The sequence below is a fragment of the Ipomoea nil genome, unplaced genomic scaffold (assembly GCF_001879475.1).
Source record: "Ipomoea nil cultivar Tokyo-kokei standard unplaced genomic scaffold, Asagao_1.1 scaffold1770, whole genome shotgun sequence".
In the NCBI taxonomy this organism is placed as follows: Eukaryota; Viridiplantae; Streptophyta; class Magnoliopsida; order Solanales; family Convolvulaceae; genus Ipomoea; species Ipomoea nil.
Window position 1 is genome coordinate 1,765,062 of NW_017618198.1, and position 21,513 is coordinate 1,786,574.

Consider the following 21,513-nt stretch of genomic DNA (forward strand, 5'->3'; position numbering starts at 1 on the left):
GGACATGGATTATGCCAAGTTGCTAACCCCAAAGAATTCCCATGTGAAATGCCTATTCTTTATTTCCCCTTTCACTTGATTTATCCACCCCTCCATCCCACCCCAACTCCCCCAATTTATTCAATTTAAAACATCAACTTGACGCCTTAGACCTTATGCAAACAAATATTGATTTTTATTTTTATTTTTGTACAAATACTAAAGACGGGATCAGTCAAGACTAGCCGTACGATCTATCTCATTTTTCGAACAAAACTTGGCTAAGCTATGCCCAAGCCACTAAGTCCTCTCTAATAATTCACTGCAAATTATAAAGTTGTTAGAGGAATATTAAACTACATTAGGCCTCTTCTCGTGATCAGGTCGGACCTATCTTGTTAACTTGTTTGTCGCATTATTTTGTTCTTTGAAAACATGATTAATCTCCCATTCTCATTTTTGTGACATATCTTGTACGTTTTCACATGCACTGTACCTTCTTATAACAATTAACCAGTTATTAATCAATTAAGATCGAGTAAATTGACAATGCATGTAGTATAATTTGAGTAATTTTATATTGGAGCAAAATATATTTAGTGACAGGGATGGATACAGTTAAGATGTTAAAGTATTAGCAAACACTTCGATGGGAGAGTTTATTAAAATTTTGGGACAACGTTAACAATCTAGTGATTATAGGTCAAAGTCAAAGGAGAGCAAACATGTTCACACACACCATTAATTTTTACGTTAACCTCTGGAAAGTAACTTGATTAGTTTAATCATATTAAGTTTAGCATCGCTTTCAAAAAAAAAAAATATTAAGTTTAGCATCATTTAGCAGTATTGGGAGTAACAATAATGCTAATATATGTTATGCATCAATGTACGACCCATTATATTCTTTTAAATTCTTGAAGCAATAAAGTTTTCGAAAATTTAAAATTAGTAAATGGTAATATGGTATTAGTGTTTTTAATTACTTCTAAAATATGAAAAAAAAAATTACATCTATATTATTGACTGTCATAGGGAGACTAGGATAAAAGTTTTACTCAAATATATAGAGTCCTAATAATATATACTTATATTTTTCTCTAAGTGTTAAAACTTTACAAACACGTACAATATGAATCGAATCTAGATTAACTTCATACAATCATATAATATGGTATAATTATTGTTGTTCATAAAAAGTTGAATATCCAACGGACAGAACATCTGAGATGATGTAAATCATGATTACTCAACTGAATACAAGGACTAGAGTCACTAAACCTTTGCTTACGCGGAGTCCCCTCACTTTGAGAGGTTGTTCTCACACTATCGCTGGTAAAATTCGATCTCGAGTCATTGTTCCCAAACTTCACACTTGTCTATATATAATATGATTTTATGAAAGCACAAGAATCAAGGTAGAGTACGTGATCCGTTCCTTACGTTTTACGTACACAGAGCAATTAATAGTAAGACCACATGCTAATACTGCTGACTAGGAAATAATAATATAATATTTTATCCAAATATAGTTATTAAGTGCGTAGGGTTGGAGTACTTTGGAGTGTACTTGTAATTTACTCATTAATATGGTTACAAGTACTTCCCATCCTTCACATGACTGCTGCCACCATGTGAAACTCAAATTAAAACTTTAAAAAAATTTGTATTATGTCAGAACATAACTGTCAACTTCTTTCTAAAATCTTCCACTACGTGGTATTATAATGTGAGGATCATAATGCATCTTTTAAGAAAATTTTAATTTAAAATATTGAAGTTTTTATGGTAATTTTAATTGACAAATAGCGCACTGGTTTGGAAAAATGTTAAATAAAATAATTTGGTTGTAGTATACTAAGTATGGGTTTAGATCTTAAGCGTGCAAAATGAGAGCAGAAGTAAATCAAGCAATGGTACAAAGAATCCAACCACATCTGGCAGGGGAGATTCTATTCTATTGTAGGATACAATAGCTTAGCTTAGCTAGTAGCCTAGTAGAGCTTATAGCCAACCCAGCTCTTGACTCTTGAGTTGGCATGTTTTATAACATTTTCTAATGGAAAATGATACATGTATTTTCATGGAGTAATTAAAACTCCTACCATGTATCATGATTTGATTTATAGAAGATAAAGAATAATAAAAATCGACACATAATTAATAGCTACCGATATAAAATGTGCCAACTATAAATACAAAATCTGACTTGATAATCAACTGCAAGTACAAAATGTGATAATTATAGATAAAGAATCTGAAAATTATTTTTGGACCAAGATCTCCTGGTCCATGGTATAATTTGCCCAAACCGGTAGCCACTGATGCAACCAGTATAGTAACACAGAAAACCAAATACGGAGTAATATTTTCATGGGCCTAATGGAGTAATGGGTAATGGCCACCTGTTCTTGGCCACAGAAATGGGCAGCACAGATGAAAATCTGAAATCTGGGCTGGCTGGGGAGATTTTTGCAAGCAAATTAAAAGATGCACCATTCAAACTGCACTTACTTTTGAAGTAAAAAAGTACAGGATACAGGATCACAAAGTAGGATTTATCCAATCCACACCTTCAAATAATGGCTGCAAGTTTTCCTCGTCACTCAAAAAAAAGTACAATATACAGACAGTATGAAATAACAACTTGAAAAATATAACGGGAGGATTGGTGAGGCGCATGTTTTACATGTCATGCAAACAACCAGCACTATACAAATATAGAGTCAATTATTTGAGTAAACACCCCGCGTTGCAAAAAAGTATATTCAACATCTTGACGGGGATTCAGTTTTGGTGTACAACTATGTATGAAATAGTGAACCTGATTGTGCTCGCTTGGCTAGTAACCCAACCAACTTGATGGTATCGGCTGAAATCTTTGTTTAGCATATGCCAGTATCTCACAGTACTTGACATGATTCAGGCAGTCGCGAAAATCTGTAAAGAGTCTGTCAAACACTCTCCACTGAACTTTGGAAGACCTAGAGTACGGGAAAGGCAAAATAACCTGCCAATGTATGCATTATACAACGCATTTGGATTAGCAGTGAAAGCATGAAATGGCAACAAAACAAGAGAAACGAGCAACTTTACGAAACTTGGCTATTGACTATTCTGTTTCCTCCATTTGCCTCTAGTGTCAAAGAACTTGCAGATAAATTTGCAGATATTAACAGGAATTTCTGGGATTCAAGTATTCAAGAATGGCTACAAAATGTACGGTGAATGATGATTAGGATAATGCTCTGATATTTACTTACGTCTCCCTCTGATGCCAGACGCTTAAGTATGAGAAGTGTTTGTTCATTTTCTTCCATGTTGTCGATCACAGCCAACCAGATTAACGATGCCAGTTCATGTGCCTTATCCCTTGATTTACCGCATGCAATAAACTGATCTGCCAGAAAGTAAACTAACTCTAAGTAAATTAAGAAGAAATATCAATACAGCACATCTAGAACCATATTTCAGAGTTTTTCTACTATTGAACTTTCGATGTTCCATCAAGGTGACTACTTGTTAGAATATATTCCACTTTGTTTGATGGGCAGAACACTCTCAAAAAGCTTTCCTCAATTTGTTCCCTTCCCATGGAAGATTAGGCCCTGTTTGGTAAAATGGTTGTTAGCTAATTGGGTTAATTAGAGGGTATAACTAGTTGATAACATTAGCTGATTGTAGAAATGTGTTTGGTAAATTAGCTGTTAGCTGATAGCTGTTTGATATAACTTGTTTGATATAACTTATTTTCTCAAAAAGCTAATTGAAAAAGTTGCTTTGAGCAGCTTTTTGAATTTTAGCATTTTGAAGATACAAAAAGTTAATTAACCAAACACTTCTATTGATTTTTTAACCAAATCAAACAATTAGTAGTAATCAAAAAGCCAAAATCGGTCTATAAGCTGATTATTTTTACCAAACAGGGCCTAAATAAATACGGTGTGCATAAAACGAATGAAAAGAAACAATGAAATGTTTCTCAGCATACAACAATAAATTCTATTGAGAGTGGTATAAAGGGCACCTATTATAGTCCCGTGAAGTATCCCGGATGGAGGAGGCATTTTTGAAATTTCTAGCTGTTCTTTCAGAAACAAATAACTGTGGCCTACGATCTCATCCACTTCATCATCCAAAGAAAACATGTGTTTACTTATGTACAATGCAGCATACCTCCTGAAACGAGGAAATAGCACCAGATAGTCAGTCATTCGAAGAACTAAAAAATTTGCTTTGACCTAAATTTAGAAGCAAGAAATATTCTAAGATCGATGTTATCTTGTATTCATATGCTAAAAGGTATTCATTCCTTAGTACCTTTTGCTCATCCCTCGAGGGATAGGCCCAGGCCACCGTTTGGCTAGGCCAGCGAAAGGAAAAGTCCTGATTAGAGCAGCATGCCACAAGCATTCTTCTTGGAACAGATTGGCCCATTGTTTCTTAACGCAAGATAACTGGCTCCACTCTGTTATGGGTACCCGAATGAAAATCTCTACCAATATATGATCAGGAAGCCTTGCAAAAGGATTATCAGCAGTAGGGAAAGAGGCACCTTTCCCCAGATCTACCATTGGGCTACAGAACAGCACTGCTAAACACAAGATCAAGAAAAAGATAGTACACCATACCAATATTAGCCAATCAGCAACATAAATACACCGGGACTGCCCAACGAGTGAGCAGATAAACGATTTGTTTGAAATGGCATAAGATAAAGGCCCTGTTTGGTAAATGGCTGTTAGCTGATTGGGTTAATTAGAGGGTATAACTAGTTGATAACATTAGCTGATTGTACAAAGGTATTTGGTAAATTAGCTGTTAGCTGATAGCTGTTTGGTATAATTTCCTTTCTCAAAAAGCTAATTGAAAAAGTTGCCTTGAGCAGCTTTTTGAATTTTAGCATTTTGGAGTTACAAAAAGCTAATTAACCAAACACTTATATTGATTTTTTTAACCAAATGAAAAGTTAATAGTAGTCAAATAAGCCAAAATTGGCCTATAGACAAACAATTTTACCAAACAGGGCCAAAGCGTCCCTACTTCGGAATCGTAGAAAACCCTCTCTTAAATCACAACCCATAACCTATGGCATATTACTGCCAGCATGTGTGCACTGGGTAACCCCGCCTTGTCACCCTAGCCGGGACCACAAGGGTATAAACCAACCAGATTGCCCATAGCTGACCAATAGGTCACTTTCGTTGGAAACCGAACTTGAAACCTTATTGTTTACTAAGTCAAACGGTCTGAATAACTTGGCTGGGTTGCCCCATTTACTTTAACATTATGATTAGAGTAGCTAATACATCTGGATGAATACATGCAGAGAAATCACAAGATTGCTCTGGTTTTTTTTTTTAACATTTTTCTGTAAGTTCTCAAATCCCCTTCAACACATGATCGAAAAGTGAGGAGCTCCGGGAGAGTTTAGGAAGTTCAATGAAGAAAATAAAAAACCAGAATGAGCAGAGCATTAAACAACAGATTAAAAAGTCAGAACCTTGTTAATTATCAAGGAAATTAGAGAAAATTATCTTCCACCGATAACTCATTCCGGCGAAATGAACCGCCGGAATTACAAGACACGAAAGCCTAACAGAGTACCAGAAGATAAAATAGACATCCCGTATGCACGAAAACAGATTAAGAAATCAAACTTCAATGAAAGAATTTTCAAAATTGGGAATTGAATGAGAATTCAACGTAAGGTTGGGGAATTCCGAGATTTTAGAAGAAAATATGTGCGTATAATTCTAAAGCTGTAATAATTAAGAAGGGGAGTAAGAGCTCACCGGAGCGGTTGGTTTCCCGCAGTCTGAAAATTGAGTTTGAGCGTTGGTCGGAGCAAGAGCAGAGACAGAAGCCGGCAGCTGGGCTCAAGGAAAAAAAGTCGGTGTAAGGTTCTTTTCTTGCTTTCTTGCCGTTTGTCATTTTTACTGCTTCCTAGTTTTAATGTTATGCGTTTTTGGCTCTCCTGAATCGCATTCGATATTCCCCTTCAACCCGATTCTACATTTCTTACCCCATGGGCTATCACATTAGATGTAACACTCACGTTATGATTATGACTATGTATATTCAGATCATAAATAACGTATAAATTATGTATTTTTTAATATTAAAATTGTGAACTTTTAGAATATAAATTGTGTTTCTAAGACAAAACACATTAGAATTGTTAGAGTCATCAAATTCTAATATGTTAATATTGTGCGACATTAGTATTTTAAAAGAACTTCTGAATACAAAATAAAGTAATTAATTACATATATAACATTATGTGTTCGTAATATATAATTTGTGATTTTTTTTTAAATGGCACTTTTCTTCCTGAATTATAGGTTTATAGCATTTTTTTTCCTCCTATGTTATTTAGTCAAACGAAAATCTATACTCTCACTTTGTATAAATGTTTGGAATAAGGGTCAAATAGACCATCGAACTACACACGAAATTGCAATTAGGCAATCAAACTAAAAAAAAATAAAAGAGGCTACAATTGAGTCCCTCAACAACACAAAATAATACAATTGAACAAAAAATGACTTGTTTACTTGTTGGTGGTTGACGTGATGGTTATCATATTAAAAATTAATTTTTAAAATTTTATTTTAATAATTTAATTTTAAAAAAATGCCAGAGGTCGCTGCTTGGAGATGAAAATGTCTTTTTCAAAATTAGTAATAAGACAAGGGAATGTGAGATTACCTAAGAAATTGGATGGTGTTTCACATTCTCTTCCAATAGTTAAAAACTTAATGTGGAGGTTATGTTAGATTCTCTGGGAAAATTACATAACTTGAATCAAATATGAGAATCTTATATTCCTAAGCAAATATGATGAGGATTATGATATCTGTATATTCAATAATAGTAGTCCGTACAAGCGTATATGAATACACGAATATGAGTCCTACCACAACACAACACCTAGTGACAATAGACTCCTAACACTCCCCCTCAAGCACAAGGTATGGAAGAAACAACATTGAGTTTGTCACGAATGAGAGTATATCGCGGACCAGGTAATGCCTTGGTGAAAACATCCGCAATCTGATCTTTGGTGGAAATAAAGTTAACTTGCAGTTCCTTATTGGCTACCTTGTCACGAACAAAATGGTAGTCTATCTCCGCATGCTTCGTCCTAGTGTGGAAAATCGGGTTGACACATAAGTAAGTGGCACCCAAGTTGTCACACCAAAGAGTAGGAGGCAACCCCAGACGCAGACCAAGCTCGTTCAATAAAGAGACCAACTAGGTAACCTTTGCAGACACGTCAGCAAGTGCCTTATACTCAGTCTCAGTGGACGAACGCGCAACAGTGCGCTGCTTCCGACAAGTCCATGAAATTAGATTACAGCCAAGAAAAACCGCAAAACCACTCGTAGACTTTCTATCAACCGAATCACCAGCCCAATCCGAGTCAGGGAACGCATGCACAACAACTGAAGATGACTTACGAATATGCAAACCATAATGAAGATTGCCCATTAACGTACCGTAACACACGTTTGAGCATAGCCCATTGCTTAGTCGCCGAAGAGTGCATGTGCTAACGCAACCTGTTCACTGCATAAGACAAGTCCGGGCGCGTAAATGTAAGATACTGCAAAGCCCCTGCAAGACTCCGATACTGCGTCGGATCCTCAAAAGGAACGACAGAATCAGTGGACGGCCGAGACAGAGACACCGGAGTCGCCAAAGGTTTGCAATCCACCATACCTGCACGATTCAAGATGTCACAGATATACCTCTACTATGAAAGAAGCAGTCCGCCATGCCAAGGAATCGTCTCAATTCCAAGAAAGAAAGATGGAGTCCCCATGTCACGAATCTTGAATTTAGTGGCTAAATCCGTAAGAAGACTCGCAACATGAGAAGAATCAGATCCCATAACCAAGATGTCATCAACATACACCAATAAATACAAGTGAACAGAATCACGAGTGTAAATGAACATAGAGACATCAGTCTTTGAGGGTGTAAAACCAACCGAGACCAAGAAGGAATGAAGGCGATCGAACCACGCCCGAGGGGCCTGCTTCAGCCCATATAGCGACCTCTATAGCAAACACACATGATCAGTCCTGGACTTGTCCTCATAACCTGGCGGTCAGCGAGGTGGCGGTGGCCTTAGTGGTCGCCATGGAAGGGGTTGCGATCGCGGCCGGAATAGCGGTCCCTGGTGTCAGATCAGGCGACGATCATTCGGTTTCGTCTTGCTTCCTGCGGTATGATGGCCTCGGAGATGGTCCGTTCGGACGAATTGCCGACAGAGCCATTATCACTACCGAGAGGTACCATGAAAAGAATGATCGTAACCTGCTGATACCAGATGAGGATTATGATATCTGTATATTCAATAATAGTAGTCTGTACAATAGTATATGAATACAATAATTGAGTCCTACCACTACACAACACCTAGTGACAATAGACTTTCTAACAAATATAACTTTAATTATCTTATACGGAGTATTATATAACTTCATTAACTTGAACCAAACAACCCTTAAAATAACGGAAGGGACTAAAATAAATATATAAATAATAAATAATTCATGAATAAAAGCGCTATAAATATATAACAGGGGAAAAAAAACATTGTGATTTTCCCATGATATTGTTTTGTATGTCCAAATCCGTGCCTTCAAGACAGGACATCGGTTAAAAGGTGCTATATCTCTCACTGCTCAGCTTCGTCTTCATATAATCATTTACAACCTCTCTCTGACACTTCGCACACAGTCGACCATCTGAATCTAAATCTAAATTCGCAGTTATCAGGATATTGATCGGCAGGCCTTCTCCTTCCGGCGGATCACGGAATTGTGAGGTTTTACTTTAAGCAATTCGATTACGGTTATCTTTCGTCACAATGCCGTCGTTGTTCGGAGGTCCGCTGACTACTTTCGAGGATTCCGAAAAGGAAAGCGAGTACGGATACGTCCGCAAGGTTCGCCTTCTCGTTTCGATCCGTACCTCTACTCCTCTTATTTCGTTTTTTATCCATTTAATTTTTAATGCTCAGGATAACTGTTTGAATTGCGGATTTCATATTCATGTCTGATCTGAATGGCTGTCTTTTTTCTCTGATTTACTCACTGTATTTTGTGTAGTTGCTTATGCAATTTGCATTTGAAGTTTTGAATTTACTAGGTGGCTGCTCTGTTGTTTGTAGTTGAGATGAGCATTCGTTACTTCATTGTGCTACTGTTGATGATTTGTTCGGTTGTGATTTTAATAATATTGATGTTTGGACTATGAAAATATATCTTTGTTGCTTTTCGTAACGTATAAATGAAGAAAATTCAATGCGAAGATGTGACAGCCGTTTGTTTGTTATTTGCCTATGAAGAGATGGACGTGCAATTGACCTAATTTCATCTGGAATTATAGAAAATAACCACTACCTTATGTTTCATATGTTAGCTTGCTAATTATGTACTGCTTTTGAATTCACTTCCTAGATGATTTTTTCTTTGATGCTTCAAATGCTTGTGCTTTTAGTTCAAAACAATCTTTCTAAGTTGTCTATGTTACTTAGTTATTTATTTATTTTTCTAATACCACTATGCGAATAGCATCTTTGCTTCAACAAGTGTGAAAAATACAAAATTCAATTACTTATACTCAATTCAGAGGATGATTGAAGATTGCCTACCTCGTGAATCTTTATAGAATTTAGTTGTTTGGTTTCCTCTATAGTCAACATCAAAGAATAAGGTTTGTGTCTCTGCATATAGGTATCTGGTCCAGTTGTTGTTGCCGATGGAATGGCCGGGGCTGCCATGTATGAATTGGTTCGTGTTGGACATGACAACCTTATCGGGGAGATCATTCGGCTGGAAGGAGATTCCGCTACAATTCAGGGTACATATCTCCATATACTGTCCTTCTCTGTTCATGATGCATTCTCCTCTGCAGACTCATGCTATGCTTATTGTTTATTTTTTTCTCCCTCTCTTTGTATGTGCTCTCTTTCAAAAGCAGGGACATGAATAAAATATTTCAGAATTAAGTGCAAGAAATCAAATTCTCAATTTTGATTGAAAATGGGCATGTCTTACTAAAAAAGAAAATTTACTGCTTTTATTTCCTAGTTAGAGTTCCCTGAAGAAATTTTAATGAAGAAACAAGAACTAGTAATGAGTTTTGGTGATAATATTTTGGAATACTAGATCTCACAAGCGTTTTGAAATATTCTCAACAATTATCTGCTTTTATATGCAGTTTATGAAGAAACAGCTGGCCTGATGGTTAATGATCCTGTTCTTCGTACTCGTAAGGTGTAAACGTACTTCTCTTCTTTTGATTTGTCTTTACCTTTTGAGGTGTGGATATGCAATTTGAGTTTTGAACTTTTAGTTTGACATTTTTGTCTTTGAAATTAAAGCCTTTGTCAGTGGAGCTTGGTCCTGGAATATTGGGGAACATATTTGATGGTATTCAGGTTCATAACCTTCTGTTCTCTTCTTTTTTTATTTAACTTGTCTGAATATGAGGGTTATCATGCACTTGTGGTTATGTTTCACTTGTAGCTTCTCTTAGTGAAGCAACTTCCTGATGATAGTCCTTCTCCTTTGTTTGTATACTCAATGCAGAGGCCATTGAAGACAATTGCTATAAAATCTGGTGATGTCTACATTCCCCGTGGTGTATCTGTTCCAGCCCTTGACAAAGACATTCTTTGGGAATTTCAGCCTAAGAAAATAGGTAGTGTAGAATATTTCAGTGTAGCCATTCGTCCTGTACTTGAGAGATGTTTGTTTGCTCTGTTGGTTTTTCATATATGACTTGGTTTGTTATGCCCATTATTGTTTTAGGTGAGGGAGACCTCTTGACAGGTGGGGACCTCTATGCGGTAAGCTTGATGTAACACAAGTTTTCTTGTTTATAGAAATTTGAAAATGGTTTTGTGAAATCATTTTCCTCTATTTCTCACCCATTTTCCCTTTTCAGTTTGCACTTCTTTGCATTGATCATCCTTTTTTTTTTCTTCAGACTGTCATTGAAAACAGTTTAATGCAACACCATGTTGCACTTCCTCCAGATGCCATGGGAAAGATTACTTACGTTGCACCAGCTGGTCAATATTCCCTGAAGGTTTGTCTTGAATTTGTACTGTTTTGGCATGGTATTCCTCTTGTAAATTTATTAGTATGGGATATTAGCAGATGCATTCTGTATGTTTCATGTTTGTTAATTAAATGATTCTGCTTAGTGCTGCCCTAGTTCCCAAAACACCCCTACCACTCGTAAAAGAAATTCTCCACAAAGGATACATGGTATTATGTAATTTCATGCATTGTTTTTTTGCAGGATACTGTTCTTGAGCTTGAGTTTCAAGGTGTTAAAAAGCAATATACTATGCTTCAGGTTATTAACTTTCTTGGGTTCTAAATTTTTAATTTTCTATATATATTAGTTTCATGCTGAGGTATTAGAACAGTTTCAAGATTAATCTCATATTAATATTGCCATATTTCTAGACTTGGCCCGTACGTACACCCAGGCCTGTTGCAGCTAAGCTAGCTGCTGACACCCCTCTGCTTACTGGACAGGTAAGAATGTCTCTAGTAATTAATCCCTTCATTTAGTCTTATACTTTACAGTTGATACCACTTATCATATTGAGAGTTTATGTTACTATGCTTTCTTTAATATCAGCGTGTTCTTGATGCCCTATTCCCTTCGGTACTTGGTGGTACTTGTGCCATACCTGGTGCATTTGGCTGTGGGAAGACAGTGATTAGTCAAGCCCTTTCCAAGGTGAGCCTTAATTGATTGATTTAAATGTGGACTGTTTCTCGCTGATGCCTTTATGCTTCTTTAGCTACATTCTTATTTGAATGGTTTGTCTCAATATATGAGTGCAGTACTCAAACTCAGACACTGTCGTGTATGTTGGTTGTGGTGAAAGAGGAAATGAAATGGCAGAGGTATACAATTTTTGCTGAACCTCTTAGTTTTTACTTGCACCAGTGTGTTTCCTCTCTTTCTCTTACATGATTTCTTTAACCTAAATGCTTAATTTTAGGTGCTCATGGATTTCCCTCAACTTACAATGACACTGCCTGATGGCCGTGAGGAGTCTGTCATGAAGCGCACTACACTTGTTGCTAATACTTCTAATATGCCCGTGGCTGCTCGTGAGGCTTCCATTTATACAGGTGAATTTAGTTACTTACCCTTATAATATGCCCTTGGCTAAGTTCCTTTGCTAGAAGTTCTGTTTTATTTATTCATCATCTACAATATGGCACTTGCTTTTCTATTTTGTATTACTACTGCAGTCCAGTATGGCTAAATCAGATAGGCCTTTTTTGTTACTCATCTATGTGTACTTGGGTTGCACTACCCTGGTGCTTTGAATATGATTACTTGTCAAAAAATGTACGGAGTATATGAAATAGAAAGTTATCCTTTTAGGTACTAATTAGCAGCGTTGTGTTCAATGTTGTTCCAGGGATTACTATAGCTGAATATTTCAGAGACATGGGGTATAATGTGAGTATGATGGCAGATTCTACTTCTCGCTGGGCAGAAGCATTGCGTGAAATTTCTGGAAGACTGGTAAGTCCAATATTAGTTTTGCAAAATATATTAAGTGGCAATTGTTTTATCAAAGCACTCTGTGCAAATTCAGGGGCTCATTCATCAGTTTACTGATCCAGAGCAAGCATATAGGTGTTGATGGTTGACCTTTGCCGAAAAGTTAAACTAGCCACTGAAACTTGCCCTAATAAAACTTAGAAGAAAATTATACATATTAGGGTTTCCATAAACTTTGGGGCATTGCCTGTAGGTGATTACAAAGAATTTTATGATAAATAGAGATTTATGCCTAATTAAGCTTCTCTTGAAACATACCTTGTGCTTCTTATTCAGGCTGAGATGCCGGCAGATAGTGGTTACCCTGCTTATCTGGCAGCACGTCTTGCATCTTTCTATGAGCGTGCTGGTAAAGTTAAATGTCTTGGTGGACCTGAAAGATCTGGGAGTGTCACAATTGTTGGTGCAGTTTCTCCCCCTGGAGGGGATTTCTCAGATCCTGTTACATCTGCAACCCTTGGTATTGTTCAGGTAAATACAAACAATGCCATCTATTTTTAGGGGGCAAAATAGGGATTTCTGACATATACTTTTCAGGTTTTTTGGGGTCTGGACAAGAAATTGGCACAAAGAAAGCATTTTCCTTCTGTAAATTGGCTGATTTCCTACTCAAAGTACTCAGGGGTGCGTTTTCTATTTGCTTTTAGCATATGCATAATTTCAGTAAAATCTAAACTAGCCTTTTCCTTGGATCATTATGCTTATTGAGAAAGCATTGCACCGTGTTTGTTTTAACTTGCCCAGGCACTGGAGTCCTTTTATGAAAAGTTTGATCCTGATTTCATTAACATAAGAACAAAAGCTCGAGAGGTTCTGCAGAGGGAGGATGACCTAAATGAAATTGTGCAAGTACGTACTTTTACTAATTTCTTGCCATCCATTTTGCTTCATCTTTTGAAACTTCTAGGAATATAAGATGATACTGAGAGTTTATCACAAAATCAGAATATTGAAGTGTTGCTGATCTCTTTTATTTGTTGTAGTGGAATTTCTTAACGCTATTATTAGTTTGACATTAATTCATTAAATTTTGAATTCATTCTGCCTTTGGTTCCTCAAAGTATAGTGGTACTTCCACTTAATAAGTTTGTTTGGCAACCATGATAAGCTAGCTTATAGAATTATGAGAAGCTAACTTTTGGCTTTTAGAGCCATTTGCTAAGCAAGTTTTTCAAAAAATTTCAGTTACCCTTAAGTTTTTGTACAAATGACATTTTATTTGTTATCCCATTTCCACCACTACAGGTTACAGCTATCTTTACATTTTTATCTCTTTTTTTTTCCTACTATCATTTTTTTCTTTTTCAAGCAAAATTATACTATTAAAATAAAAATAGTTATAATAAGTGTGTGTGATCTACAAGATTGTAGATACATATTTCTTTGAGAATTTTAGATTAGATTAACTTGTTGCAAAGTAGTATGCTTTTAGAAGAGTGGGAGGTGGAGTTTCCAAGGATCAAAATCTTCAACTATGGAGATTTGAGAGATTTAGGAATAAAATAAAATGACAAAAATACAGTCCAAATTTTGATTTATTTAAATTTTCTGTCCAAATTCAGTGGTAGGTCCAAAAGTGTCCAAACCATTACAGTTGAGAGATTTGTCCGACTTTGACTCCAAGGCTAAAAGAGGATTTATCAATATAATTGACAAAAAGTGTTTCTCTGCAGTTTTTTTTTTTTTTTTTTTTCTTTTCATGTTCATAAATGCTAACCCTTTTATTTATTTACTCCTGTATAAATTAATGTAGAGAAAATAGCTTCCCCTCCTTCTCTGATATTTTTTAAGGCACATCACAATCGCATTCTGGGAACACCATCAGTCTGTTTCTTTGTAAAGTTTCTCTTCACAGGATCTAGTATTGTTGCCCCTTCCCTCTCCACCACCCAAAGGGGGAATAACAGGGTGAAATGAAACAGAGTAATGAATCAAATTTAATGTGACTATTTTTCTCATGGCAGCTTGTTGGAAAGGATGCTTTAGCTGAAACCGATAAAATTACCCTTGAAACTGCCAAGCTGCTGAGGGAAGACTACCTTGCACAAAATGCTTTTACACCGTGAGTCCCTATTATAGTATGTGATGCTTTTACTTCAAGAGTTGATGTAGTCACCTCATTGTTGTTTTTTGGTGACAGATATGATAAATTCTGCCCCTTCTACAAGTCTGTTTGGATGTTGCGCAACATTATACACTTCTACAACTTGGCAAATCAGGTATGAACACTATTTTCAATTACATTTCTTCTTCTTGGGCAGTTGGTGGGTTGTACACTTGTACTGTTGAAGACAATTCAGAGAGTTCATCTTTACTACTGCTTGAGGACATTATTTTTGTGCAGCAAATGAACCACTTTTTAACCTTAGAGAATACCCAACTAGATATACAAAAAGGTTATCCTTTGTGCAACTAAAGTCTTGAGTTTGATTATTAATCTATTCTCAGACGTGCAATTTTCTGACTCGAATTGGTGCATTTTTATTGTTTTCAATAGGAATAGTAAACTGTTACTTTTGACCCTTAACATTTAGCATGGTCTTTTGCACAGGCTGTCGAGCGAGGAGCTGGTATGGATGGTCAAAAGATCACTTATAGTTTGATTAAGCACCGCCTTGGAGATCTGTTCTACCGTTTGGTGTAAGTAAAATATCTCAGCCAATGGCGTGACCTCGACTAAATTACACCTCAACGCTACACATTTGTCCCTATCAGTATCTGGTCATAATCACCTATCTATTTTTTATTCTGTGATTGTGCAGGTCTCAAAAATTTGAGGACCCTGCTGAAGGAGAAGATGTCTTGGTGGCCAAGTTCAAAAAGCTTCACGATGATTTGATTGCTGGCTTCCGTAACCTTGAAGATGAAACTCGATGAATGCCATGTGACACCCACGTATTCGGATAATTCGGGTTGTCTATACATGAAGCAAAAAGTGAGTTTTTTTTCTTGTATTAGCATATTGCATCAATCAGGGATTTCGATGCATGCCTCTCTGGTCCACAATCCTGGTAGAACAGGAGAATTAAGACACGGAAGAAGAAGAAGAAACAGTGCTTGTTTGGCAGTTCCACATTTTGTGTTAGCTTTTTCTGTATGTAGCTTGGTGAGTCCATTTTTTTGCCGTTAATTAAAAGAAATAAGAGGTGCCACCTAGGTATATTTATTTATTTATTGTATTTGCTGGTCTTCACTCTTCATCACCGGGTCTTAAAGATTTGAACTGTAATTGATATTTTCTTATCCCTGTCCTAATAATTCGTGTATTACAACTTGAAATTCACTACGGGGTTCCCTTTTGTTTATCAGATTCTTCTATTATTGTGGAATGTGTTTTGTATTTTTTATTTATCTATTGTTCTCTGATGTCTTGTCCCATGCTTACTAGAAGGAACAAAGTGAAATAAAATTTTGTTAATGTTATTATTGACTAAATTTTTTATTATCCCAAAAGGAAAAAAAAAAAAAAAAAAAAAAAAAAAAAAAACCCTGAACTTGATTAATTGGTTATGAGGTGAGATGGTTGGAGTAGGTGTGTACACCATTAAATAAAAAAAAAAAAGTATATTATTTGAGTATTGAAAGAATATTATTTTGTGTACTATCAAAATAAATTTGAGGTGAGATGGTCCTTGCGGGGAATTGCAATAAATTTGTTTATATCACACAATGATCCTTAATGACATGATTTGATTTTCTCGAATTAACTTCAATTTCTACACTAATTTTTATATCGATCGAATATTTATCTCCTATTTACACTTGATTTAAGTAAGGATATCAATGGTAGCTTTTTCCCAAAAATAAATAAATACATAAATCCAAATAGACCTCCGAAAATCAAATAACACATGCTTGGCAGGTTAGAATGCCACTGCTTGTTTTATTTGCCATCGATATTTATACGAGGTCGGATCGGCATTTTGCCTGCAGCAATGCTGATAAAAAATATGACACTTTATTCTGGTATAATACAATTGGCATTAGACTGTAAATTCATTGTGTCATTGTAGACAGTAAAAAGACAAATACATAGAACTACAATTAAATAACCAGAGTAGATAATTTATTTTAATGTCATTTTATATCATGGGGGATTTAGTAATTCTACAGAAGGAATTTAACCAGAAAATTAAATAATTTACAATGTTATAAAGAAAGGGGAAAGACAGTAAAGTCGAATGAACAATACAAAGCCACCATGGCAAATTGGCTATAGCAGTTGGTATATTTACAGGTGTGTATCTTCCATCGTGAAACAGAGCCCTCCAAGTGAAGCATAAATGTACAGACCGCTTGTACCAGCAGTCCTAATAAAATAACATTAGGGGATATTTTTAGTTTATTTTCCAAATAAAGAAGCAACATCACCAAAGCAATGAACCAAAAGGCCCCCTCAAATCCTCAATTATTTCAATTGAGCTTTTGTAAAGAAACCATACCATAATGATCTAATAAATGGATGCCTACACTATAATGTGCTTGTACTAATAACTAAAAAGGGGGTCCTTGTGGGGAGTATGAAATTCAGAAACACTAAAACACCCATTTGTGGTTTGTAGCACATGAAATGAAATTGTACAATCTCCAACACAACTAGAAGAACCAGTCAGCATAATTTGTAAGTAAAGTGGGAATCAAGTTGGCTATAAGTAAAAATCAAAATTTAACTCACCTCAGACAACAATTAAGTCAAAGGTAAGGTCTATCATTTTTCTTCCTCATCCTTAGAGGTGCTTTTGGGGTCAGCATGTGTTTCTGTTCAATAAAACCAGGCAACAGTTAGTTTATTAACAAACCAATGTGCTAATTTGACTATTCATAAATCATAATTCATGTCAGATCAAAAGCATTCAGTGGAAACTGTGATTGCTCATTCTCATCACTCACAAACACAACATGACAAAAACAGGATATCAGTCTATTACTTTTAGATACAGTAGAAAATACTCAAACCATGAATATAGAACTTGATCTTGCACTCTTGCAGCCAAATGCTTGCAGATAACTTTCCAAAACAAGGGAATGGCAATCCAAGAGAAATACTTACCCCGACATTTATTTTTGAAAAAAAAAAAAAAAAAAAAAAGACTAGTCTAAACAGTGTGCATTCATGCCAGACCAAAATCATTACCAGAAAATATCAGACAGGATTGCTCACTCTCATTATCCACTGACATCATTCAGAAGAAATGAAAATGTACAACATGAACACATTATGATCTTTGACACAAAATTTTTCTCCAAAAACAATCCTGACATCAAAATTTACAACTTATATTAAAGATAAAAGTAAAAATTCCAAATCCTACGAGCTTTCAAATCACAATTAGCTTATGAACAAAACATTAAGGTAAATATACCCCGCACATGGCTCTGAAATTGCTAATAATCAACGCCAATAGAAGCTATGGCCTATGTGATGGTGGTGCGCACAAAATCATAATTTGCGTTCACTTCTCCTCGATGACACATACACGCACGCACGCACGCTAACGTGCTTGTATACATAAACGCAAGCATAATTCCTATGCCACGATCATTTACCTAATTAAATGACTAGCATGGCTGGCCAAAACTTATAACATATAAGGTTTAGGTAAAAGATATATATATATATACCGTCTACAAAAAAAGAGGACGACGGCCAGCCACGATCAGTGGTGAGGGCCATAACCTCTTCTTCGGAAAGTGAATTGGACAGCTTATGAACAAGGTCGGCAATACCGTACGAACCGCGACGCGGTGGAACCCAATAAGATGCACCGGGAACAAACGGGAGCCAATCGGGAGCGGATCGGCGGACTATGATACGGTGGATGGCGTCCTCGATTCGCTGCACCGCCACTGCATCCGCCTCGGAGACGTCGCCGGACGCATTCTTAACGGAGCTGTCGGGATGGCTCGAAACGCTCCGCGAGGACGTCAGACGAATTGAATTAACGACCGCCGATGACGACGATTTGGCGCCGGGAGGCAGGAAGGACGCGCCGGTTGCGGTTGCGCAATTCGATCGGATGAGATTTAGGGTTTGTGAGATGGAACGGGCCATGGAAAAATGGAGATGAAGGTGATTCTCGACCTGTACATATAGGGATAATACAGGTAGCTTCTGGGGATTGTGGGCCCGAAAGCGGACCCCACCGAGGCAAAAAGGATAGCAAATTGTTTGTTGTTTTTTTTTTTTTTTTTTGGTAAATGATAGCAAATTGTTAAGCTTTACGGATCCCAAATATAAACAAATTAGTCAAAAGTGATGGATCATAATTTTCATGTTAAAAGAAAAAAAAGAAAATATCTTGTGGAAGGTTTATAGACTATTATATGAGAACGAGATTCATTGAGTAGAATTCAGTGAGGCAAAAGGATAGTAAATTGTTATGCATATATGGTCATATGATATCAAATATAAACAAATTAGTCAAGAATTGATCAAGTGGGTGGATCATAAATCTTGTATTAAAATATTTTGCCGTGGTTTATGAGGTATTAGATCTATATTTTAGGCACATTATAATTCATTCCACATCTCCCTTTATTCTTAGAAATATTACCATTTACTATTCTTATCCTGACTAATTGTGACTCTTTGTATCCTTATAAATAGTCTATTCATGTATACGGTACAATTTCAGAGTATTCAATAACAATTTATTCTTCCATAATTATTATTCTCCTTAGATTTATTGTTATCATATGGTACCAGGCTATCAATAGACCTACAAGATCCATGGTTGCCAAGAAATAAACTGTCGTCACTATTGGAGACACTATGCCGTCACCATCAGCCAATGGCGTTGTGTCCTCCTCTCATACCTTCTCATATATATCCTCCACCCTTCCTCCACCAATAAATACCCTCCAATCAGTCCATTAATTTATGTCCATTAAACTAACTTCTTCTAATTATTTATTTTGGAAAACTCAGCTTGTTTCTTTTTTTCGCGGACAGAATCTCAGTGATTACGTTGATGGCACACTCCCGTGTTCAGCTTCCTTTGTTCAGGTTCGAATGGATCTTCCGTATTAGGCAATCCTGCAACTCAAAATTGGGTTCGTCAGGGTTAATCTATTTTGGCCATGTTAATATAGTCTTTATCCGATGAAGTTATATATGTTGTTGTAGGACATACCATGTCCCGAGCCGTGTTGCTAGCTATTGAAGCTACTTTTGGATCCTCCTCTAAGGCACGTTCTCTGAGTCTCCTTAGTCAGGTGCAATCTTTAAGATAGGGAGACTATACGACGAGTGAGTATCTTGGCAAAACCAAGGTTTTAATTAGACTACTGGTCGAAGATGGCTGGCCAATTGGATTAGATTAATAAAATCTCTATTTGTTCAAGGGCCCCCCCTTCTTGAGTTCCGCGCAATGGTTTCCTCATTAACCATGATGGAACCTGTTAACATTGATCAACTCAATGACTATCTAATTGCACATCAATTTATCTATGCGGATGATGTTTCTCTGGCTGCTCCAGCTGCGCCATCAGCTCTTGTTGCACAAGGAAAGCCAACCACTACCAATCCATAGCAACAGCCTTTCACTCAACCTGCGTGGCCATGGTTATGTTCCAAAGTATCATATCTGCAACAAACTTGGTCATACTACTCTGCAGTGTTACTGGATATACTCAGATACTCCTATTCCTTAAACAAATCTAATCTATGCGGGTGATCTGACCGCTACTCCGTTTCTCAGAACCGACTTTCTGATACTGGGGCTACACATCATGCCACTCCAGATTCCTCTTCTTTGCATAAGTAGAAATCTATACGGGCAACGACACTCTTTGAGTCGGCAATGGTACATGTTTGAATTTTTATAGTATTGAAAACATTTCTATATCCTCTACCTCACGTTCCCTTCAGTTACAAAATATTTTACATGTTCCCCATAGCACAAGAAAAATGTTACTCTCTTTGTTTCATTTTACCTATTTTATATATAATTCATTGGTCAAATCAACTATATATTCTTTAGTACAAGTATTTTTTTTTAATTATTCTTGGACTGGATTTTGATTTGTGGGCCAAAACTGGGCCATGGACCAACTGTGGACGGACCAAGTTTAGATTATACCAAGCCCAATCCCATTCATGATTCAATTCAAGCAACAAAACTAGTGTGACAGTGTGAAATCCACAAAGGGAGGGTGAAAGGACAGTTGGGTTAGTTAAAAAGGACAGTTTGGCAACCTTTGATTTTCATTATCATGTGTTAGGTGACACATTGGGTGGTGCCAAGTTGCCAAACAACCCAATTCCTTTATTACAAATGTTGTATGTCAATTTTTCACCACCCTATTTGTGTATGCTTCCTTGCCCCTCTCAAATTCTCCAAAGGATGTCCTCACTTCCTATCAATATACTAAAACTTCTCTGTATTTCAACTCATGCGTGCATTGCTCTAACTTCATTTGCAACAAACCTAATATTGTCTTGATGGGGACTTGTTTTATGTGTCATCACTCTTCGTATTTGAGATTCATGGGAACCACTTGTCTCTTCAATGACTCAATACAGTACTTGATCTTTGTTAGTTGTTGACCGTTTATGACATTGGTTTTGGGTATTCGAGGATTGGTTGATTTGATTACTAGTGAGTCTAATGAAACCAAATCAAATAACATAATGTATTGCACAAATTAAATAAAGTTACTTTCAAAAAATAGTGACACCTGTGATGAGAATCACTTACGTCTTGGTTTACAACTTTATATTGATGACTCACCAATTGATCTTTAGCGCTATTGAAGTTGTCTTGGACGAGATTTATGTAATGTGATTACTGTGTTTTTTGTTTCATTGAATAATAATATTAAATGAGATTATAACAAAGTTCTACCCAAAAATCTAAGCTTATCTATGATCTATCCAAGTCTTGTCATGATTAACTTGAACTCAAATTGCTCCAG

The 21,513-nt window shown here is 36.4% G+C and overlaps 2 protein-coding genes and 1 long non-coding RNA gene across 7 annotated transcripts; 1 reads left to right on the top strand and 2 right to left on the bottom strand.

Annotated features, from left to right (window-relative positions):
- Positions 1-2,557: 2,557 nt before the first annotated feature.
- LOC109192436 lies at positions 2,558-5,928 on the bottom strand. 4 transcript variants are annotated; one of them, XM_019343084.1, is made up of 5 exons: positions 5,775-5,928; positions 4,300-4,570; positions 4,007-4,158; positions 3,243-3,379; positions 2,558-2,989 (listed from the first exon to the last, which is right to left on the bottom strand). In XM_019343084.1, the coding sequence occupies exons 1-5, from the start codon at positions 5,911-5,913 to the stop codon at positions 2,822-2,824; spliced, it is 867 nt and encodes a 288-aa protein (XP_019198629.1). In that variant the 5' UTR covers positions 5,914-5,928; the 3' UTR covers positions 2,558-2,821. The 4 variants fall into 4 exon arrangements, with proteins under 4 accessions (XP_019198629.1, XP_019198628.1, XP_019198631.1 ...); XM_019343083.1 differs by having other exon boundaries at positions 4,300-4,573; XM_019343086.1 differs by lacking the exon at positions 5,775-5,928 and adding an exon at positions 5,023-5,077.
- A 2,662-nt stretch (positions 5,929-8,590) lies between these two features.
- Positions 8,591-15,942, top strand: LOC109192434 (V-type proton ATPase catalytic subunit A). Of its 2 annotated transcripts, XM_019343076.1 has the most exons (21): positions 8,601-8,656; positions 8,763-8,938; positions 9,729-9,855; positions 10,216-10,271; positions 10,379-10,435; positions 10,587-10,698; positions 10,809-10,846; positions 10,987-11,088; positions 11,305-11,361; positions 11,475-11,546; positions 11,653-11,754; positions 11,862-11,924; positions 12,023-12,155; positions 12,452-12,558; positions 12,874-13,068; positions 13,135-13,221; positions 13,342-13,446; positions 14,562-14,659; positions 14,738-14,816; positions 15,149-15,237; positions 15,360-15,942. In XM_019343076.1, the coding sequence occupies exons 2-21, from the start codon at positions 8,861-8,863 to the stop codon at positions 15,472-15,474; spliced, it is 1,872 nt and encodes a 623-aa protein (XP_019198621.1). In that variant the 5' UTR covers positions 8,601-8,656; positions 8,763-8,860; the 3' UTR covers positions 15,475-15,942. The 2 variants fall into 2 exon arrangements, with proteins under 2 accessions (XP_019198620.1, XP_019198621.1); XM_019343075.1 differs by having other exon boundaries at positions 8,591-8,938.
- A 699-nt stretch (positions 15,943-16,641) lies between these two features.
- LOC109192437 lies at positions 16,642-18,682 on the bottom strand. The gene is made up of 3 exons (XR_002056104.1): positions 18,220-18,682; positions 17,273-17,355; positions 16,642-16,907 (listed from the first exon to the last, which is right to left on the bottom strand). It is a non-coding gene; the product is annotated as an uncharacterized LOC109192437 (long non-coding RNA).
- Positions 18,683-21,513: the final 2,831 nt, after the last annotated feature.